Raw genomic sequence first — 21,049 nt, 5'->3', positions numbered from 1 at the left:
GCCAAGTAGTGCCTTAGCCTCTCTTTCACAGAAGCTCGTGTCAGAGTCATCATTCCTCCACTCAGGGTCTGCCTGCAGCCCCGGCATGCCCCCCCTCCTCCTGTCCCTCAGTGTCAGTGTTTGGCTGGAGGCTTCCAAAGAAAACCCCAGACAACATACAGATGGCACTTTTGATGGTCTCATACTTACTTTGCACAAAGGCTACCAATTTACTCAACCAACTTCCTTCCAGAGGCTCAAGTTTTCAACGTTTTAATCTAAATGATGCTAAACAACATCTTAGTGGTTAGGTTCTTTGGTTTTTAGAAGAAAAAAGAGCAATTCATTTTTTTAAAATATTTTTAGAGGGAAGGGAGAGAAAGACAAACTAGATCTGAGAGAGATAGACTGGCTGCCTCTTGCATGCCTCCTCCTGCTCACACCCTCCTTCCCCAACTTGAGAGAGAGTCTGAAACCCAGGCATGCCCTAACCAGGAATCAAACCAGCAACCTTTTTGGATGATGTCCAACCAACTGAACCATACAGGTCAGGGCTTAGAGCAGGGGTGGGGAATGTCCGGCCCAAGGGCCATATAAGGCCCCAAATCATTTGGCCTAACCCTCCCAAAGCATTAGGAGTTAATCAAATGTTTGACCAAATATAGCAGCAAATTTTTAAGTTGGTAATTTTGTATGGCCCAGGAATGATATCATACATATCCTAATGGCCCTAGGCAGAGAAAAGGTTCCCCACCCCTGGCTGCTGGTTTGTAAAGCAGATTCTTATTTACCTCTTTAGGGAAAACTCATCCTTTAAGCTCTTTGTACTGCCAAATTGCCAGGCAGAAAGGCTTTTACCATTTCACTCTCTCTCAACCAACATATGATAAGCCCAACTCCCCAGACACAGACCAACACTATCATACTGCTCTTCTCAGCTCTGCCAATAGGCAGGACTAAATAAATAAATAAATAAATAAATAAATCACACTTCATCACTTTACACTGTCTCCTTGATTAACCATCTTCATGTGCTTATGAGTGCCAGCCACTTAGATCAACAGCGTCAGAATACTGGGCTGTAGACCTGGCTGGTTACCAGGAACAGTATGACCCGCCAAGCTGTACCCTGCCCAGCCTCAGTTCCCATCTCTGAAATGGAGACAGCTGGCCTGGGTGATGTGCAGAGTGGCCTTGGGGTAAAAAAAAAAAGTTATCTCATTTTATAGCTTTCTCAACATATCCTGTTCTACTTGGGGAGAAGGAACATGCCAGAAAAAGCATTGTTTTCTTGAAAGACTTACCCACACCCCTTGCACTGTGCTAAATGGCCCAAGGTGCTACCAACGACCCCTGGGATGAAGAAAACAAACTCGTGTCCCAAGAATGAGTGCTGGGCTTTATTTCAGATCCTGGGCTGTAAGGTGTGTATGGAGTAATAGGTGACCTCGTCCTAATAGCTCTCAAATGAGAAATAGCTAAAAACCACCTTTCCTGCAATGAAGACACTACAGTTGAGTCTCAGATCTGGGAGCTGGACATTCACTGACCTAAACAGCACTCTCCTTGCCGCCTCCCAGCCTGAAGGAGGGCGGGAGGGGTGAGGGCAGGACCACAGGGCCCCCATGGACCATGCAGATCCCACTCTTAACAACATGCTCAGTAAGGGCGGGTGCTGCAGAGCCATCCACCACAGACAAAGACGTCCCTTTGCTAATAAGTGTAGAACTTCTTCAATGTTTAAAAGGGAATAATTTCAAAGTCTTTTGATTGTTATTTCACTTGAGGCATTTCATTTGGCCCCAAGGGCTCCAATCCACAGTCATTCATAAAAATAATCACCACCCTGACTCACTTCTCTGTTCATGCTGAGCTGATGATCAGCAACATTTCAGTTTTGATTAAAAATATAAGGGAATGAGCATGGGAGTGTAAAAGCCTCCAATCAGCTCCACCAAAACCTTTCCATGGCCACAGTGCTCTCACCCACCAGCCCATGTGACCGTCCCCTCCCCCAATGGGTGCCCAGATGACAGGCAAGTGCCTCCTGTAGGCCCTTTGATGGGTATTAGAGGCACAGACCCTCCCAGCCATCGCCAGCTCCTCTTCCTGCAGCGATTCACCTCCCCCAGGCTTGTATATGGTGCTGTAGCCAGCAGAGAGCTGACACCCAACGAGAAAGTGTTGGAGGGCATGGAGCAGCAGACACAGAAGGCAGAGTTCATACAGAAAATCTTGATGTTCACGGCAGATTGTCTAAGTGTACCATACTTTGAAATAACTCCAACAGTTCTGAGGGTCCATATTCCCAGCCACAGCAGAGGAAAACAGCATTAATAGTGGAGACCCATGTGGGATAGGCCAACTGCTCCACTACTAATAGCAAGAGCATAAGCAAGGAGGAGACTAGAAACCCTGTACACACACACACACACACACACACACACACACACACAAAACACAAACACAAAATCTGATCCAGAGCACTGTTAGAAAAGTATGGAATTCCTGTTTGCTAAGTTTTGTTAACTAGGGGGAAGGGGGAAGGTGAGAAAAGTTTACAGGTAGAGAATTTTAGAAAAATCTTCATGGAAAAAATGATTTAAAATAAGCTTGGGGGCAATCAACAGGGCATTAGGAGATTCAGGTGGAGCAGTGCTGTGTTTGTTCTCACCAGGGTGAGTGAATAAACACATGTGTTGCAGACAAAGGCATCCTGTGACTGTTTTCCTACACAGATTCCAATGAAACTTATAAAGAGCAGGAGCGGGAGTGGGAAGCAGCAGTTCTCTCATTTTTGGGGGAGGCTGATACCCAATTTCTCTCAGGATTTCAGAAGTAACAAAAACTGGTATTTTCATAAATCTACCAGACTGGGTTTTGCAGTTTCAAACATACAGAAGATTCTCTAGTAGGTCCACACCAGCGAGATTGGCTCAGTGACAGTTAAGCGGGCAAAGAAGAAACAAACCTACAGAGAGCTCCCTTCCAGCCACCCATGTGTTCTGGCTGCTGCGAGCTTTGTCTTAATCAACACAGCCCTCTGGCTCAGACTAAGAACATCGACAATGCACAAAAGCTGGAGAGCGCCCCGGGAACCTGGAAGAAGGGCCTCTAGTCTGCAGTGAGGTCAGGCAAGGCTTCTTAAAGGACCTGACCTCTTCTGGGTGAGGGGCGGGGTTAGGACACAGTGAGGGAGAGCTTGCAGGCACAGGAACAGCATGTGCAAAGGCCCAGAGGTGAGAGAACATGTGCTTGTCCCAGAGCCCTGGTGCAGGCAGACACAGGATGTGGCGGGAGGAGATCCGCAGCCTGTTTGTCTCCTCAGGGAGCCACCTGACAAACATGAATTCACTCTGACTTTCTGGAAGATGTCCAGGAGCACATTTCATTTGTTCTTTCAAGGTCACAGCGAGTGTCCAATTCTAGAACTTGCCCTCTCGGGCCTCAGGGAGCAGTGGCAGACATGCCAGGACTTCCTGGTGAGACTCACCGCAGACTGACAAGGGCAGTTCCTCCACAGATTCTTCCTTTCTTACCTAAAGGCCCCACCCTGTGAAGGTGGCCCTGACTCCACATTTACTGAGGAGGAGAGACCCCCGAGAGGCCACATATGACTCATCCCCTAAGCCCACTGAATCTGGGGCCTTGCTTCATGCCCAGAGGAACAAACCCATCTTTAATATCTCACGGGGATGATCATGAGTTTTCACTGTGCTGGCTCCACGCTGGCAGCCAGAGCTCTGTGTCCAACAGCTGCCTAAAGCCGCTGGCACTAGCCAAGCCTATGGGGGGTGGGGGGGCTTTCACTCACCAGACAGCGGGTCTTTGCCAATCATCAAAACAGCTGGCAAGGTCATTACAATTAGTTGCTTGAGAACTTCCTACAGAAACAAAGAGGAAAGATACTACTGAGAACAGGAAAGGAAATAAAGAATGACTAACAATATGACAGCTTATCAAGTCACTGGGTGAGTGCAGCCACTGCACGGTAACTGGGAACATGCTGTGTAAGAGGAAGGAATAGTTAGGATGTAAATAAATGTGAAAAGCCAGAGCTACCTGTACTTCTGCCCTCATCATCTTACCTACTAAAAGAGTGATATGCAAATTAACCATCACTCCACTCCACCAGCCACACCCACCAGCCAATCAGAGCACATATGCAAATTAACCCCAACCAAGATGGCAAGGCCCCTAGTGGCCAGTGGTTGGATAGGAGACACAAACCTGCAGGGGGCGGGCAACCAGCAGCCCCCAGATTGGAGACACAAACCCGCATGGGGCAGGCACCCAGCCATCCCAAACCCTGCCATCCTGGACCTGGGGCTGGGGAAGGAGTGCATTAGAGACACAAACCCGCAGGTCTGGCACCTAGCAGCCCCAAGGCCTGAGGTGGAGCTGTTGGAGCTGCTGTGGGGGAGAAGGGGGCCGCGGAGACACAAACCTGCAAGAAGCCTGTGGAAAGGGAGATAAACTATCATAATTTTATATCCCTTTCCACAAGATGAGAAATCTGCCCCTGGATTATTTAGTGATGTGGCCCACACCTTTCTACAAACACAGGGTATGTTATGACCACTTCCAGGAAGGTCTGGTCAGAATACCATCTCCAGGGAGTAATGCTACTGTGGCAAATCACCTAAGAGGAAACAAGCTTTTGTTGGATTTATTCTGAAGGTCAGAGAGCATACCACCCCAACACATGCTGTGTTGTTATATTGATGATCTTGAGCTGCAGATGCTTGAAAAACAGCAAATGCATGCAGAGGATTTCACTGAAGTCTCCTGATCTGCCTAAAATCAGACCCCCCAAAAGGAGCTTAAATATCATAGGTCCCCTTGACGGGAGAAGTATCATCAGGCAGAGAAGACTGACTCCTGTCACAGGACAGGAGAGTAGAAGTTGACATAACACCCAAACTTTGTTACAAACTATTTCCCCTCACTCCCGTTCACCTTTCCTAAAAATCACTTACTCTCCTCTATGAGACCTACATCTCCCGCCCCCTTTCCTAGAAAGAAGGTATTTAAATCTGCATTCTAAGCCACCTTGGGGAGTTACTCATTTTTCCCTGGGATCTCCCACATATACACAAGGTACAGTGTTAACGAACTTTTGTTTTTCTCTTAGTGCTGTGTCTTTCATTACAAGGGCCTCCACTAAGAACTCAGAAAGGTAGAGGAAAACTAATTTTCTTCCTCCATAATTCTATCTCAGGAAATCAAGTCCGGAGCTGAACAATGAGGTTGGCTCAAGTACCAAGCAATCTTGGCTGATGGGAGGGAAGCTTCTAGGGAGAAATCAATGATATTGGCATCAAAGTTGCATGTTTGCTGGTGGGAGTTTAAATCATCCCTTTTGGAGGATGATTTGGCAAATTCAGTAGAAATGTTCAAGATATATCCAAGAGTCTTCTTCTAGGAATCATATCTGCTGAGATAAAGCACAAGCGCATAAGCCCTGATCAGAACCCAGGATGCTACTGTGGGCTCCCCTTCCAAGATAGGAAAACCTGGGAACAACCTGCATTTTTAGGACAAGGTGGCATCTATACTAATAAAAGGGTAATATACTAATTAGACTGAACATCTTCTGGGCGACCTTTCAGACATCATTCCCTACATCCTTCCCGACAAAGCCATGTTGGCAGGGCCAAGGCAGAGGAGGTTAGAGGTGATCAGGCAGGCAGGGGAGAGCAGTTAGGGATGAGGCTAGCAGGGGAGAGCAGTTAGGCAAACAGGCTATCTGGAGAGAGAAGTTACGGGGATCAGGCTGGCAGACAGGTGAGTGGTTAGGAGCCAGAGGTCCTGAGGGGTCCCAGATTGGAAAGAGGGCAGGCCGAGCTGAGGGGACCCCCTTCCCATGCATGAATTTCGTGTACCAGGCTTCTAATAATCAAATAAACATTATGTCTGCATATGTGCAGACACCTTGGGAAGAATAAGATACATTACATGCCAGGATAGCAGCATCAGGTGTGAGTGTCTTTTTAAATTTTTTAAAATGTTTTTATTGATTTCACAGAGGGAGAGGGCTGGGGAGAGAAATATCAATGATGAGAGAGAACCATCCATAGGCTGCCTCATCCACTCCCCCTACTGGGGGATTGAGCCCCAACCCCTGCATGAGCCCTGACTGGGAAGCCAACCATGACCTCCAGCTGGGCTGTGAGTGTCTTTTGAAAAGATTTCTTTATTTTCATGGTATAATTTGCTGGTGCAACTAAAGTAAAGAATGAAAATTACAGAGATGCTGCGGGGTCTCTATGGGATGATTCAGGATGCTGTGTCAGTAGGTCTCTGGAGACTTCTTTCCTTTACAGCAGCGCCCTCCCTGGGAGAGGGATAGATCACAGCTACACTGCACCCCTTAGAGAGGTGGCTCTGGAATGGAGCTGCGGTCACAGAAGGGTTTTGAAAGGAGGCCCAGGCACCAGCCCCAGGTCTGGGGGTCTCAACCAGCCCTCCTCGGAGTGTGCAGCTCACCCTGACCCTCCACTGCGTTCCCCAGAGCGCCACCAGGGGAACAGTTGGTCTTCCCTGTCCGGAAGGGCCTTGCTATTTATGAATCAGAAGATAGAAACCCAATTTTTCAGAAGACAAGTAAGGGGGTAGGTTTCACAGGTATTCTTGGCCTTAGACAGCGGTCGCTTGAGACATTTCTCACCAACAAAGCTCTTCTTATTCATTTTAAAAAATGTTCCAACTTTTTTCAGGAGTCACTCTACTGCATAACTCGCTGAATGTCTGCATTCACTGTCCTGCCAGCTAGCAGTGATGAAGAAAAGGGGGACCATAACACCATTAGCCGAATACGTGGGGAGGGGTTTGGGATGGAAATGAAGGGATGAGGACAATTATGTGATACCATAACCAATAAAGAAATTTAAAAATAATAATAATAAAAAGTAAAAAAAACAAAAAAAAAAACAAACAAACCACCATGGGCCCAGCGGAAGACCTCAGAACTCTCTCTGAATCCTCACATTAGAATGTGAGGCAGGCAGGCCAGGAGTTGCAGTGCCATCAAACATTCAAACATTTATGCACTGACTTTATCCTCCCTCTTGTCATCTCTCTGTGGCTCCTGTCCACACCAGAACTTGGGGAAAGGGATGCTACCCCATGAGGCATACCCACTCCCAACACGCCAGGCCCCTCTCCACTCAGTGTTGGAGAGTGTTTCTTGGCCATCTGGGGTCCCATGTCACCGCATCAGAGGTGACTAACATTTTCTTAACCATGTCTATGTTCCTCCAACAATGTCAGACGTACATTTCCTTCTATTCTTGGAAGTGAACTTTCCACTTTTTAAACTGAGTGTGCACATTTCTAAAGAAAATTCCAATGTTTATTCCTCAGCCCCATACTCATCCAATACAACTGCCACACAGAGCTGACAGGTCTCAAAAAGAAGGTGAAGTAGAAAAAAGGTGCAAGCAGTGTATGGAAGTTTTATCTAAAGACATACACAAAGTAATGCTAGTGTGTGTGCATGTGTATGTACACAGTGACACACACATGCCCACATACGGGCACACCTGACAAGAGTATAAAAATCTGAACTGATACCCAGCAAATTGGTGACAGCGGTTACCTCCAGGGAAGGAGGAAAGGATAATTGGACTCAGTAGAGGCATCCTGGGGACTTCTATCAGAAAGAAAATTTATTTCCTTTTATTAAAAAAAAAAAAACATATTTGAATTGATTTCAGAGAGGAAGGCAGAGGAAGAGATAGAAACATCAATGATGAGAGAGAATCATTGATTGGCTGCCTCCTGCATGCCCCCAACAAGAAAACAAGCCCTCAACCCAGGCATGAGCCTTGACTGAGAATCGAACAGTGACCTTCTGGTTAATAGGTTTTTCTCTCAACTATTGAGCCCCACCTACCAGGCAAAGAATTTATTTCTTAAAAAAAAAATCACATCTATAATCTAAATAATGAAAGGGTAATATGCTAATTAGACAATACATCCTTCCGGATGAAGCTGGGGCTGGAAGGAAGCCATCCAGGTCCCAGATGCCAGAGGGAAGGCAGGTGCTGGCAGCAGGAAGGAAGGCCTACCATTCCACAGATTTCCGTGCATCGGGCCTATGGTATATTCACATTCATTGAAAAAAGGACACTCGGGTGTTCATTATAAACACTGGTACTGTTTGATTTTTAACTTTTCAAAGCAATGGCAGTAAGAAGGGATTACAGAATATCACACTACCCCAGACTACTTCTGCTGTTCCCTAGGAGACATAAAACAATATTGGGGTCTGCAGCACCTTCTAACCAAGGTGAGAGTTCAGAAGGAAGAAGCCAAGTTCAAGAAATCATAAACCACACTTCCTCGAGGTGCTCTTAACTGGAAAACTAGTGTATGTGGTCGCTGGCCATCATGGGATGTGGAATATCGGGCCCAGGCCCATCCTCTGCTTGACAGATGGGAACTCAGGGGCCCAAAGAAGAAAAGCACCTGAGGGGAGGAGATTGGAGAACCTCAGCAAAGCACCTGAGGGGAGGAGCTTGGAGAACCTCAGAAAACCTCCCATTTCAGAGTCGGTCCTGCAGGTGGGTCCCCTACATCCATCTAAGGGTCCAGGTGTCAGGATCGAGGTCCCTACGTGGACTCAAAGCAAACATGTACATGTCCGTCAACAGACATGGGATGTATCCAGCCACTGACTGAGGGCCCCCCCGCCATGCAGCCAGAGAAGCCTCAACAGCTTCACAGGACAACGAGGCCCTGACTGCCCTGAGGAAGGGCCACATCGCAGGCGTCCAGGGCAGGGAATGGTGGTGGACACAATGTTCAGCCCAAAGAATAAACAGGTGTCCACTATTTGTTTCACGTGGAATTCCCCCTACACTGGCCTTCTTTTCCTACTGGCTCCATCATGGAGTGAACTTGTGCTTCATGTAAGGACTCCAGGCTCTGATATAGAAAATGAACCACTGCGCCCCAACATTTAGTTTAAAAGGACTCGGGTGAAAAAGAGCTTGGCTGTTGAGCAAGTACACAAGGGCTGTGTGGCACTGATGCAAAGCTGACCCGCAGGCAGCGGGAGGCAGCATGCGGCTCTGCTCCAGGCTCAGCTTTCCTCCAGGCCTCTCACCCCTTGGGGTGTCTGTGCTGGAGCTGGTGCCTCCTCGCCCTCACCAGCCTTTCTCCTTTAAAAGCAGAGACTGAGTGCGGCCTTCTCCCAAGGCCCTGTCCCTTCCCAGCAACTCCCTCACTGAGCCCTCGGGTCACTGGGCATCACCGGCCCCCTCACAGGGCTGCCAGGACCGCCTTCCTGCCCCAGAGCAGGTGAGCCGTGTGTCCGCTGTCTGATGCAGAGGAGTCACCGGGGAGAACGGAGCTCTCGGCCCCAGGAAAACCAGGGGAAGGTGCTCCTTCCCTACATCACTCCGCGTGCTCTGTAGCCCAGGTTCCCGTGGGAGGGCGCGTCAGCATCCCCACAGGCTTGCTCAGAAGGAGGCAGGACCTCCACAGCAGGTCTTGGGGGGGTCTGTTTAGAGATGCAGACCCAGATGGTTGCTGACAAGTTCCCGGGTGCTGCTGCTGCTGGGCTGGGAACCCCCTTTGAGAACCACCGCTCCAGCCAACTGATTCCCAGTGAGACAGGAAGGACATAAGACTCAACATCCGGGAACTTCTGAAAATACAGAATCCTGGCCCCAACCCCAGAGGCCACCAAGCAGCAGGCCAGGAGGAGGCCGGAGACCCTGGCTGAACACTGGCGCTCAGTCTGAGCCTGGCCATGCTGCTTCTCACCCTCCTGTCCTCTGAAAAAGGTCAAGGAAAAGTCTCCCCAGGTTTTCAGAGGCAAAACTTGAGCTTCTTAAATAGCTGGACCTGTTCAAGAGGGGCCTCTGGTATTCCCAAGTGCCTGCCCTGATGCCTCAGAAGAGGACAGCCAGGGTGGCAGAAGCGTTGCCTGGCAAACAAGACCAGGGCTGGCTTCTGTGACTTTGCATGTCTCGCTGAAAAGCCACGGGCAGAGGGATCCCACTCTCCGTGGAGGTGGCCTCTCACCCTCCCTGGTCAGAGTAAGGAATGACTGTCTGGCTTGGTCCAAGCCCTCACAACAAGGGGACACTGGGTGGCACTTCTGTTGGAAAACTTTCTTGACTGCCGCTTCACAACAATGAGCGGTTATGCTCACGCAATCATGTCAGGAGGGAAGGAAAAAGGCATAACATGAAAGGCAGGGTGTGAAACACAAGTCCCCATGCTAACAGTGGGAGGAAACACTAGAACCGCTCACAGTGACTGTCTTTCAGTGGTGGGATTCTGGGTGGTTCTTATTCTTACTACGTGTTTTCCTAGCTGTTTGTAAAAAGCACATATTACTTATATGACCAGAACTTAACTTTATTTTCCAATAAATGAGAAGGAAATACACAGCACAACCCTGCCCTCACCTACCTGTGTCAGCCCAGAGGCAAGAGCCTGCGGCTTTCTCCATGTGAGCAGGCCTGAGGCAGGGGCGCCCTGCGGCCCTTAGCAAGTGCTGCAGCAAACATTTACTCTGGGCCCCGGGGCTGAGGCTGCCCCGCACCCCTGCCTGCCCTCAAAGAGCTGCCAGTGCAGAAGCCGGGCCAGGAGACAGGTCCTTCCTTCTCCCTGCGATTCTCTCTGGGCCCTGAGGGTGGACTGGCCGTCTTTTCCTTCCTGGGACGGTTCCGTGTTCTGGAGCGCTACCCGGTGCCCAAGAGCAGCAAACTGCCTGCAATTCCACATGGTCCAGCCCCCTTGGCCAGCCCAGAGCTGAGCGCAGGGCAGCGGACCACCATCAGCTGCATCCTCCTCGACCAGCAAGAATGGGGGAAGGCATGCGCATGGCCACATAGCTTGCCCCGGATCCTGCCTGCTCCCTGCTGCTCGCAGAGAGCCTCAGAAACCTCCCCTTCCCCACCCCCCCACCCCCCAGGCCTTCATCGCTGCCACAGGGAGAGGTGATGCCCTGAGGTGGGAGGGCTGCCTGTCAAGGGTCCCACGTTGGCATCTCCGTGGTTTTGATTCCTGTGGAACCAGGACAACAGGCCTCCATCCCAGGAACTGGGGCAAGTGCTGCCGGTGACAGACGTGGACAGGACCACCTCCACCTCAACGCCCGTTCCCCGTCTCCTGCCCATAACCCTCCCGAAGGGAAACTCAGCTGCGCACCATCACTCCACTCACGTGTCATTTCCTCCAAGAAGCCTTCCCAGCTACACCCATGCAGCCTGAGTTAGGAGACCTGTCTGATGAACTGTTGGCACCACCTGCCGCCCTGGCACTTAGCACACAGCATCAAAAGCACCGGCTTACCATGAATGGTGCCTGCAGCCAGGAACCAAGGTCCCTCAAAACTAGACCCAAGTCCAATGGCAGCACCACCCCCTGTCCGTTGCTGTCACAAGGGCAGCACTGGCTGAAACCCACCAGCCTACAGCATGCCTGGGCCTGAGTGTGGCTCCCCTCAGACCAAGAAAGGAGGCCACTTCAGCCCCATCATCTGAGCTCCCCCAGGCCCAGCCCAGAGGCTGCTCAGAGTCATGGTGCTGTGTTGCCAACAGGCCATGGAATGACTACAGCTGCGAGCTGGGATCAGGGCCAGGGGCAGAGTCTGCCCAAGATCTCAGTGAAACCACAGAATAAACACACGTTGGACAGTGGGTGTTTCTTCAACATATATATATCTCATTTATTTCAGAGTGGAAGAGACAGAAACATCAAAGATGAGAGAAAATCATTCATCGACTGCCTTTGTATGCCCCAACTGGAGACTGAGCCTACAACCTGAGCCATACAAGCTGGGCCGGGGAGTGGTTCTTAAACCACATTCCCTGAGATCCCAGGAACTCACAGAGATGCCCTGGAGGGAAAAGTGGGGGCTGAGCAGAGGGCACTATGGTCCCCCAGCCCCCAATCAATCAGAGTTATGGGGCTTCACCGGAGATCTTAAGAAAACTCATATGGGGATACAAGTTTCAGTGCTCAGAAGAAGTGTGAAAACCAGGGCCCAGGTAGCAGGTTCAGTCCATATGGCGTCCGTCCTGGTCATATAGACCATAAAGATCAGAGACTTCACCCCACCTTCCCAAGGCCTGGGTGGGGATTTAACAGCCCTTCGCCATCAGGTCCTCCTGCACGGACTATCTGAATGAGATACAGTGAGCATGACAAGTGGACACTCTGCACGCTGAACTCCAGTGCTGCCGTCCGCACCCTGGGGGCTCGTCCATTACAGTCCTGACCCAACATAACCCTCTGTGGTCCCATACCTCCTTCAGCCCCTTGAATTGCTGCTGTACAAAGACTCGCTGAGCTGCGGACAATAACCAGGTCAGTGTGCCCCTCCCAGAATCCAATCCAGCCACTCCCCACGAGACTGGTGCTTGGAGCCACAGTGGCGTCTCATCTCTGGGGCCCTCAGAGCACCAGACCCAATGCCATGCACACTGCTCAAAGGACATTGGCTGGACAAAGTAAAGCAATGCAACCTCTGTCCCTTCTCACAATGCTGGGGGAGGGGGAATAAAGGGTGCAAGTGAGAAACCCCAACTGTCAGCAAGCAGCTGCATCACCATGAACACCATTTCCTCTGGGCTTCCTGCAGGAAACCTTTGGAGTGAGGACAATGCCAGGAGCACAGACGTCCTGGGAACAGAGGCCGCCCTTACCTGGTAGAAGGTCTTGATGTGTCTGACCAGGACGCTCAAGTTCTCAATGCGGAGGTTCACATCGTTGTTCACGTGCTGGTGGAAGCGCTGATTAGGCCTGGGGTCTCTAGGGGAGGAAACAGGAGACTGGAAACAGAATCTCCCAGCATTTGCCTCACCTCCCTTCCCAGCGCTGGGCAGCCCTCTCTAAGCCCAGGTCAGTGTGAGGCTGAAACCAGTGTGGCTCCACTCAAACCCAAAATCTTCATCTGCCGAGCCATGGACCTTAGACAGTACACATCCCTCCCAAGTATAAGACAAGCCCTCCTCAGGCCCTTAATCAATGTCATTTCCACTCCCACTCCCAGCTGTTCCCACAAACCACCACCAAAAGGTTACACTGTATGAAAATCGACAATCCACCCCACAATACAGTTAAAGATTAAGAGAGTTAGGAACTGAACACGCCAAAATATATGAACCATCAAGAAAGAAAAGGGGGAAACATGGCACATTTTCTGACTTAAATCAATAAAAATCATTAATGTTCTACTTCACACGGGTTCCCCTCCTCGGTCACCAGCCTGGGTCTCGGGCTGGTGCTGTGACTTTACATTCTAGGGACACAATTCCACCTGGTCAAGCCGACATCATGGTCTGTGACACTATATGGTGTACAACGCCACCTAGGAGCCATGATAACAGGAGAGACTCAAGCAATTCATGTGGGAACCCCCAAAGCCTATTGACTTCCACTCTCCAGCAAAAGTCAGGTCTGGTCGTGATGAAACCAGAATTCTCAATCAAGTGACTTATAACTTCACTCACTTATACGTGTTCAGTGTATTTCTCAGAATTCTCAGGCTCAAAACAGGTTTCCTATCTGAAGAGACTCAACAGGAGGCCTCAGCTGCCGCCTCTCCTGCTTTTCATAATCAAGCCACAGTTACTGACCCAGCACACAGGGAGGGTGATGATTCAAAGGAGGGCCGTCTTCATGGGTTCATGAGGGCGCTGAGCCTCCTGGGAGCTGGTCTGATGGGAAAAAGGCAGGCCTCTTCCTCTTTCCGCAGTAACCTGCCCCCCTCCATAATGAAGGGGCGATTGGAGAGTTATGGAAATCGATCTCAATGCCATTTGGCTCATTTGAAGCCAATAATTAATACAAAATTGACAAATAGGGGGGGGGGGAAATCTACAAGTTTCAACATTTCAAATGTCACTGGGAGTACAATTTTAAAACCACCACCATCACCACAAGCTGTTTGCAATTCAACCGGGACACCAGCAGCTGACTTGGAGAGGAGGACACCTTGGCTGGGGCTGGGAAGCCCCGAGAGTGAATGTCTGCAGAAAATCTGTGAATGAGATGTGGCGTCTGCCAAGACCGAAGTGAAATCTTTTTCTGGCAAATGAAGGCCCGAATAAGTCACATGGGACCTCCCCAGGAGAGGCAGCAGCCAACGGGCCTCAGCACACAGGGACGCTCGCTGCACCTAGAAAGCATTCCAAGCACTGGAGTAGGGGCCTGGGTCTGACCCCCTGCTTCTCCCACCAGCTCTGAAGGCAGCACTAGCTGAAACTACACTCCACAAGAGCCCTGGCATTTACTGCCTGAGCAATCAGACTAATTATCCTGATCATTAGCCAATACCCCCTCCTTTAAGGCTCTCAGGGCAGAGAAAGGCTATTAGGAACCAAATCCAAACAAGACAGCTAAGGAAAGTCTATCCCCCTCTGCTCAGGATGGGAACCCCCTTCTCTCCTGCTGTGGGAAAAACAGAGCAACTGCTGACTCCAACCTGGGCCAAATCAAAATGGTGTCCACTCCCACAAGTACATGCACACCAGCACAGGCATGTGGGCACACGGGCACATATGTGTGCACGCCCACCCACACACACACACACACACACACACACACACACACACAGTTCTGGGCCTTACTCTAATGACAATGATGATGGACATTTGTTGGACGTTTTCTGTATACATGATCTTTTTTAATCCTTCCAGATCTATGAAATTCCATCCCTTATTACAGATCAAGAAATGGAGGCATAGAGAGTTTAAGGAATTTGCCCAAAGGAATAAACTAGTAAGTGATAGATGGGGAATTAGAACTTGCCTGCCTGATTCTAGAGTCAAAGCTCTTAGATGATTTTCTCACAAGTCAGTGAGAAATGTGTGCAACGTGAATGAGACCCTCCTTTCCCCTGGGGTCCAGTGGGTACCCAGAGATTCTGCCTTTACAGAGGAGCCATTCCGCAAGTTTCCCTGCATCTCCATCCACGCCCCTCAAGGCCTCACTTTCATTCAGCGATTCTCTAGGCCAGGGCTCCCCGGAAAGCTGAGCTCACAGGGCTTTCCTGCAGCCCTCCTGTCACTGGGAGGCCAGGGCTCAGAGACCGCAGCCTTCCTCGGTTGCCCAGGTGAGCCTCCTGGTGGTCTGAGGTGTTAGGTAACACGCCCCTTATGTGGGCCCCAGCAAGCCAGTTAGCATATTGCTGCTCTCTTTCCTCAGGTCCGATCAGCCTGGGGGGAGTTGATCCAAACAGGTGAACAGCACGCAGTTGGAGCTCCCAGCATGGACGGTAAAGCAGAACAGCCTTACCTGCTGGTGAGTTACATTTCTCCACTTGGCAGGAGTGAAAACACAGGCTTAGCTTCAGTGTTGTGTCGGATGTGGCGATAGGACTTGGGTCCCTGAGTCCAGTTCTGTCCTAGAACTCACTGGGAGAAGGCTAACGCTGTGAGTTATAATCTAGGAGACTAAGAATGTGGGAGGAAGGCTGAAGAAACACAAAAACAATTATTACTGGCTGCCTCAACTCCTTCCTGGATCAGGAGGGTATACACATGAGTGAGTAACTGACACTAACACCTTTCACGTTGCAGGCGCTGTGCTACATGCTCACACACCATCGCGTCTAATCCTCACTGCCATCTCTTAAGGGGGGCAGTGCACTTCCCATTTCATAGATGAGCAAACTGAGGTGATGAGTGCCACACCCCGCATCAGACAGCCAGGATGAGAGATACCTGGACTTCAGTCCCCGCTGGCTCCCTACATGTGGACACAAGGGCTGGGTTTTTGTTTGTTTGTTTGTTTGTTTGTTTGAGAGGATTTCATGCATATATCATAAGTTACATCTTGATGAGTTTTTAAAAATTAAACATACTCCAGTCAGTAGGTAGAAGACCTCTACCCTCCCAGTTCTCCTGCACCCTTATCCAGTCAATCCCCACCCCCACTACTGGCCAGGACCTGTCTATGCCTCGGGACAACCCATGAAAAGTCATTTTCGTCAGTGTTCTCAGAGAAGTGCTGCCAAAGCTAACAGATTTGTCATTTATATCTAAGCAAACACAGGGTTGGTAAGATCGGTAAGATTGATAGGGCTTTTGAAAAAAAAAAAAAAAAACATTAGAAATGAAACTTCTACCTCTCCCACAGCATGATAGCACATGATGTATTAAAACAAAAGGAGCTATGTTCTTGGGAAATTTCTTAAAACAGATCTTTTTAGGTAAGTCTACTTAAACCACTTTATTTTTTTTAATTTTTAAAAAATATATATTTTATTTATTTTTTACAGAGAAGAAGGGAGAGGGATAGAGAGTTAGAAACATCAATGGCAGAGAAACATCCATCAGCTGCCTCCTGCATACCCCTTACTGGGGACGTGCCTGTAACTAAGGTACATGCCCTTGACCGGAATCGAACCTGGGACCCCTCAGTCTGCAGGCCGATGTTCTATCCACTGACCCAAACTGGTTAGGACTAAACCACTTTCTGAATATGGCAAAGCTAACTCCTCCTGCGTGTGCCACAAATGAAGCTGATTCTCATTAGCCAAAGAGTTTATGCCCAAGTCGGACAGCTTAGTTGCAGGTGAGTAGGTGAGCATAAGGGGTTGGCCCACAAAGAACGCTAGGATGTTCCTTTTTCCTTCAAGTTCCCGAGAACCACACCGACACTAAGTTCCAACCTCTCTCCTGCCATTTCTGAGTTAAGAACGGTCAGAGTAGGAGCCTCCGTGGGGCAGGCTGTCAGTCAGACAGGCTCTGCAGAATTCAGCAGCAAGAGAGGATGTGGTCCCCAGGCCCCGTTTCAGAGGCTCCTAGTCGGTCCCTCAGCATTCTGACGCCCGGTGCCCCTCCTAACACAGTGGCTTTCAATCCAGGACCTGAGAAGCCACTCACTATGGAGCAGCTGAACGTGGAAGATGCGTGAAACAGCTCAGAAACAGGGCCCTACCCAGGAATGAACCCTCAGTCACTCTCACTGCTCCCGACCCACTGACACTTCCTGTGGCCAGACACTGTCCGTTACAGTTCCATGACCCCCAAGTTTTAATTGTAAATTTCATTGTTTAAACCACATTAAGTACTGGAATTTGAAGTTAACTGAACCATCTACACCAAGTGCTTGACAGTCCTTCGGTTCCAAATATCCTTCATCAAACAAACTGCCACCACTGTCCTGCAGTTCTTCATCGCCAACGAATGGCAGCAAAAGGGCCCGGATGCTGAGGTAGCACTGGCGCAGGAGAAACCCTCCCACAGCAACCCCAGTTCCTTCGTTTCTACACCCTAAGTCACACCTTCTGAGCATCAGTTTGTGCTTGGCCTGTGAGGACAACTTACATTTCCATCATGACCTGGTTCAGCATGGTGCCATCCACCACGTGCACATACATGTCCTCATCCTTGCCGCTTGCGACTGGGCTCAAAGTTTTCACCTGCGAGGAGGGGGTGCGGGCAGAAAGGCACAAACGTCACCCCACATGCACATTCTGAAGGTCCATGGCAACGGCGGGCAGGACCCGTGGGCTGAAGGGTCACCCAGCGCCCACCCTCGCTTCAGTTGGCACCAAGCCCACCTTTCCCCAGGGCCTGTCTCCCTGCCCTGATCTCGGCTCCAGATGGGAGCGAGCAGGAGGCAGACTTTCTCACCACTTTTCTCCAGCGTCACAGGACAGGGAAAATGAAAAATAAAAGGAGCTTTCAAGGCATTTCTCATGTCTCTGATCTATTGGAGTCACCGTGCCCTTCCCATCCGGTACACGTTCCCACTCAGAGACACCCCAATCCTCACCGGCCACCACCATCCACCAGTGGTCTCGGGTTCAAACACTAAACCAGGATATTTGGGGGAGTGAGTGCTTTTCCGCAGTGGTTCAGCCACATGGGCCGGGTGACCCCTCAGTCCCTGTCCGCTCCGGGACCGGCAGCCTGGCGCGCTGGCAGGAGCAGGTGAGCCCACCTCAGTCCTGCACTGGTGCATGGGCTGCAGAGTAGGAAACCCCTTAGGCCCCAGACCAGGACCCCGCCTCCAGCTTGGAGACCTGTGAAGGCCCCGAGGCCAGGACTGCCAGGGCCCAGGTCTGTGGAGACCCAGGGAGGCGGGAGAGGAGCCAGGGCACCAGCCATGGGACAGGGAGGCAGGTGCACTCACCCACGCCACCAGCGGCTCTGAAGGAAGCGCTCCATGAGCTCCCGGACAGTACTGTCCATCCTTAGGCTGTGTCCACGGTTCATCGCTGCACACATCGGCTCTGGGCCCACAGTCTCTGTGTCCAGCAGCTCAGCACCACACACTGCCAACGGCCACTCGCCCCAGATTCTAAATGGCTCCTCACCCCAGATTCTAAACGGCTCCTCACCCCACGTTCCAAACGGCTCCTCACCCCACATTCCAAACAGCTCCTCACCCCAGATTCTAAACGGCTCCTCACCCCACATTCCAAACGGCCCCTCACCCCACATTCCAAACGGCTATTTGCTCCACATTCAAAAAAGGCTCCTCACCCCACATTCTAAACCGCTCTTGAGCCTCTGTTCCTAATGGCTCTGGGCTCCATATTCCAACGGGCTCTGGCAAGGAACACAGCTGGGCTGGGGGCTGTGGCAGCTCCTGAACAATGCTAAATGCTTCAGAATACACCAAAATTATGACACATTCTCTATGAAATTTAACATCTCTCTGGGCCCATAAACTATAAGGAAATTGAAAGGGTCTATATCTATATCATACTATGTAATTATAAATGTAAGTTAAGCACTTAAACATAATATTGCCAATCTCCATTTTAAATTATTTTTTCTACCAGCCAAATTGCAGAAATTTGATCAGAAATTCATTCATTTTATTTTGTTAAGCCTGACCTAGTGGCTCAGCTTGGGAGTTCTCCTCCCCATTGACAGTGAAAGGAGATGCTCCAGTTAGTAGTTCATACATTACAACACCTAAACCCACCGTCAACTGCCTACAAAACGATTTGATAGAATATTAACAAGTACTTTAGAAGAAAGAAAAATGAACAAAATTAAGCTGCACATTTGGGAAATATTTTAACATAAAGCTCCTGAACATAGCTTTCTGTGCAAGGAATATTAAACTAGCACATGCAAGAAAGACATTTAGAGAACAGATATGCAGGTATGTCAGAACAAAATTTAAACATTTAGGCTGTCAATCAATGAACTAAAAGTGTTTTATTTTCTAAACTAGTAATGATTTTCTTTTGGTTAACTAAAAATTTTATTTTGTTTAAAATAAATTTAAAAAATTTTAAGTAAATGAAATCTTTGGACTTATGATAGAGGGGGACAAAGTACCAATGAGCATTTTTACTAACTATCCAGCTCCAATAAATATTACAAATTACTTAAAGTCCAAGAACAAAAATGGAAAAAAAAAATACCACCTAAAGGTGTTATTTTTTCATAATCACCTAAACCAATTCCACTTATAGAATCTACCACAAATCTAATAGCCTTCATTTGTGGAAAGCATGATGAGATTTAAAATAATATAAAAATGTGATCTAAACAGGAAACAAATTTATAAATGTAGTGACCTGAACTGAGAACACAGCAAATTACATATAATTTAGAGATTCCTGATATGTTGAAAATTAGTTCTTTTATAATTATGCAAAACAGGATTTGAATAACGGTTGACTATATGAGCTTATGCCAATGAAATATTAGCTGGATGCTAAAATTTTAAACTCTCTGCTTCCAAATTTCAGGGCCAGGGTTTCAGAGAAATGCAGCAAAATTTATGAGTCTTGAACTGTTTTAAAGAAAACGCGTAACAGCTGAAACCGGTTTGGCTCAGTGGTAGAGCGTTGGTCTGTGGTCCCAGGTTCAATTCCGGTCAAGGGCATGTACCCGAATTGCGGGCACATCCCCAGTAGGGGGTGTGCAAGAGGCAGCTGGTCGATGTTTCTCTCTCATCGACGTTTCTAGCTCTCTGTATCTCTCCCTTCCTCTCTGTAAAAAAATCAATAAAATATATTAAAAAAAAAAAAAAAGAAAGAAAAGAACACGCGTAACAGTGACATAGAAAACAGGAAGAAATCACAGAAGAGTGCGTGCAAGCCAGGCACAATGAACAGCATGCTGCATACTTCAGAGCTCAAACGCCTCAAGGCGATCCATCAACTCCCATTGACTTAGCTGAACTTTAGACCTCGGGTAGGCAGAAATTCTAGGACTATTACCAAGTTTTCTTTCCTGAAAACCGGATCCCCGGTTCCAGGCCCTGAAGGCTGTCGGTTTGATTCCCAGTCAGGCCACATATCTAGGTTGTGGTTCAATCCCCAGTCAGGGTACAAACAGGAGACAACCAGTTAATGTTTCTCTATTGCATAGGTGATTTATTTCTCTCTCTCTCTCTCTCTCTCTCTCTCTCTCTCTCTCTCTCTCTCTCAAATCAATAAGCATATCTTTGGGTTAGGATTAAAAGAAAATTGGTTCTATCTTAGAAAATTTAGGGAGTAATTTTCAAAAATTTTTGTTTTTCTAGTACGTAGTATTTTTTTATTGCTTAAAGTATTACATGTAGTTGTACATGTATCTCCTTTTTTCACCCCATTGACCTTCCCCCAGCCTCCCCTACCCACTGTCACATTCCCTCATCCCATCTCCTCCCCCCGCCCCCCCCAGTGTTTGTGTCCATTTATGCTTGTATGCATGCATACAAGTCCTTTGGTGGATCTCTTCCACCACCTCCGCACACTCCCCATTGTAATTTGACAGGTGCTTTACTGCCTCTGTATCTATCTTTTTGTTCATCAGGTTATAATGTTCTTTATTTTCCATAAATGAGTGAGATCAGGTGGTATTATTCTTTCATTGCCTGGCTTATTTCATTAACATAATGCTCTCCAGGCCCATCCATGCTGCTGCAAATGGTAAGAATTCCTTCTTTTTTATTTTTTTATTTTTCCATTTTTTATTAAGGTATTACATGTGTACATATCTACCCATTGCCCCCCCACCCTATTTCCATACATGCCCTCACCCCCCAGTGTCTTGCGTCCATTGGTTATGCTTATATGCATGCATACAAGTCTTTCGGTTGATCTCTTATATCCCCACCTTTCCCTAAACTTCCCGCTGGTATTTGA

The 21,049-nt window shown here is 48.7% G+C and overlaps 1 protein-coding gene across 1 annotated transcript in view; it reads right to left on the bottom strand.

The window, feature by feature from the left end:
* Positions 1 to 18,204, bottom strand: part of LOC311615884 (protein Daple-like) — a 47,106-nt gene extending 28,902 nt beyond the window's left edge. Inside the window, exons 1-4 of the mRNA XM_084907003.1 lie at positions 18,088 to 18,204; positions 17,277 to 17,371; positions 12,648 to 12,753; positions 3,794 to 3,863 (exon numbers count right to left, since the gene is read on the bottom strand). Coding sequence (XP_084763129.1) covers positions 3,794 to 3,863; positions 12,648 to 12,753; positions 17,277 to 17,329 — 229 coding nt within the window. The 5' untranslated portion in view covers positions 17,330 to 17,371; positions 18,088 to 18,204. The remainder of the gene's footprint in view (positions 1 to 3,793; positions 3,864 to 12,647; positions 12,754 to 17,276; positions 17,372 to 18,087) is intronic.
* Between the last annotated feature and the right edge of the window lie 2,845 nt (positions 18,205 to 21,049).

The sequence above is a fragment of the Pipistrellus hanaki genome (genome assembly GCF_964339955.1).
Source record: "Pipistrellus hanaki genome assembly, contig: scaffold_23, whole genome shotgun sequence".
Lineage (NCBI taxonomy): Eukaryota > Metazoa > Chordata > Mammalia > Chiroptera > Vespertilionidae > Pipistrellus > Pipistrellus hanaki.
The sequence above is the reverse complement of the archived record's forward strand: the minus strand, read 5'-3'. Positions and strand labels throughout refer to the sequence as shown.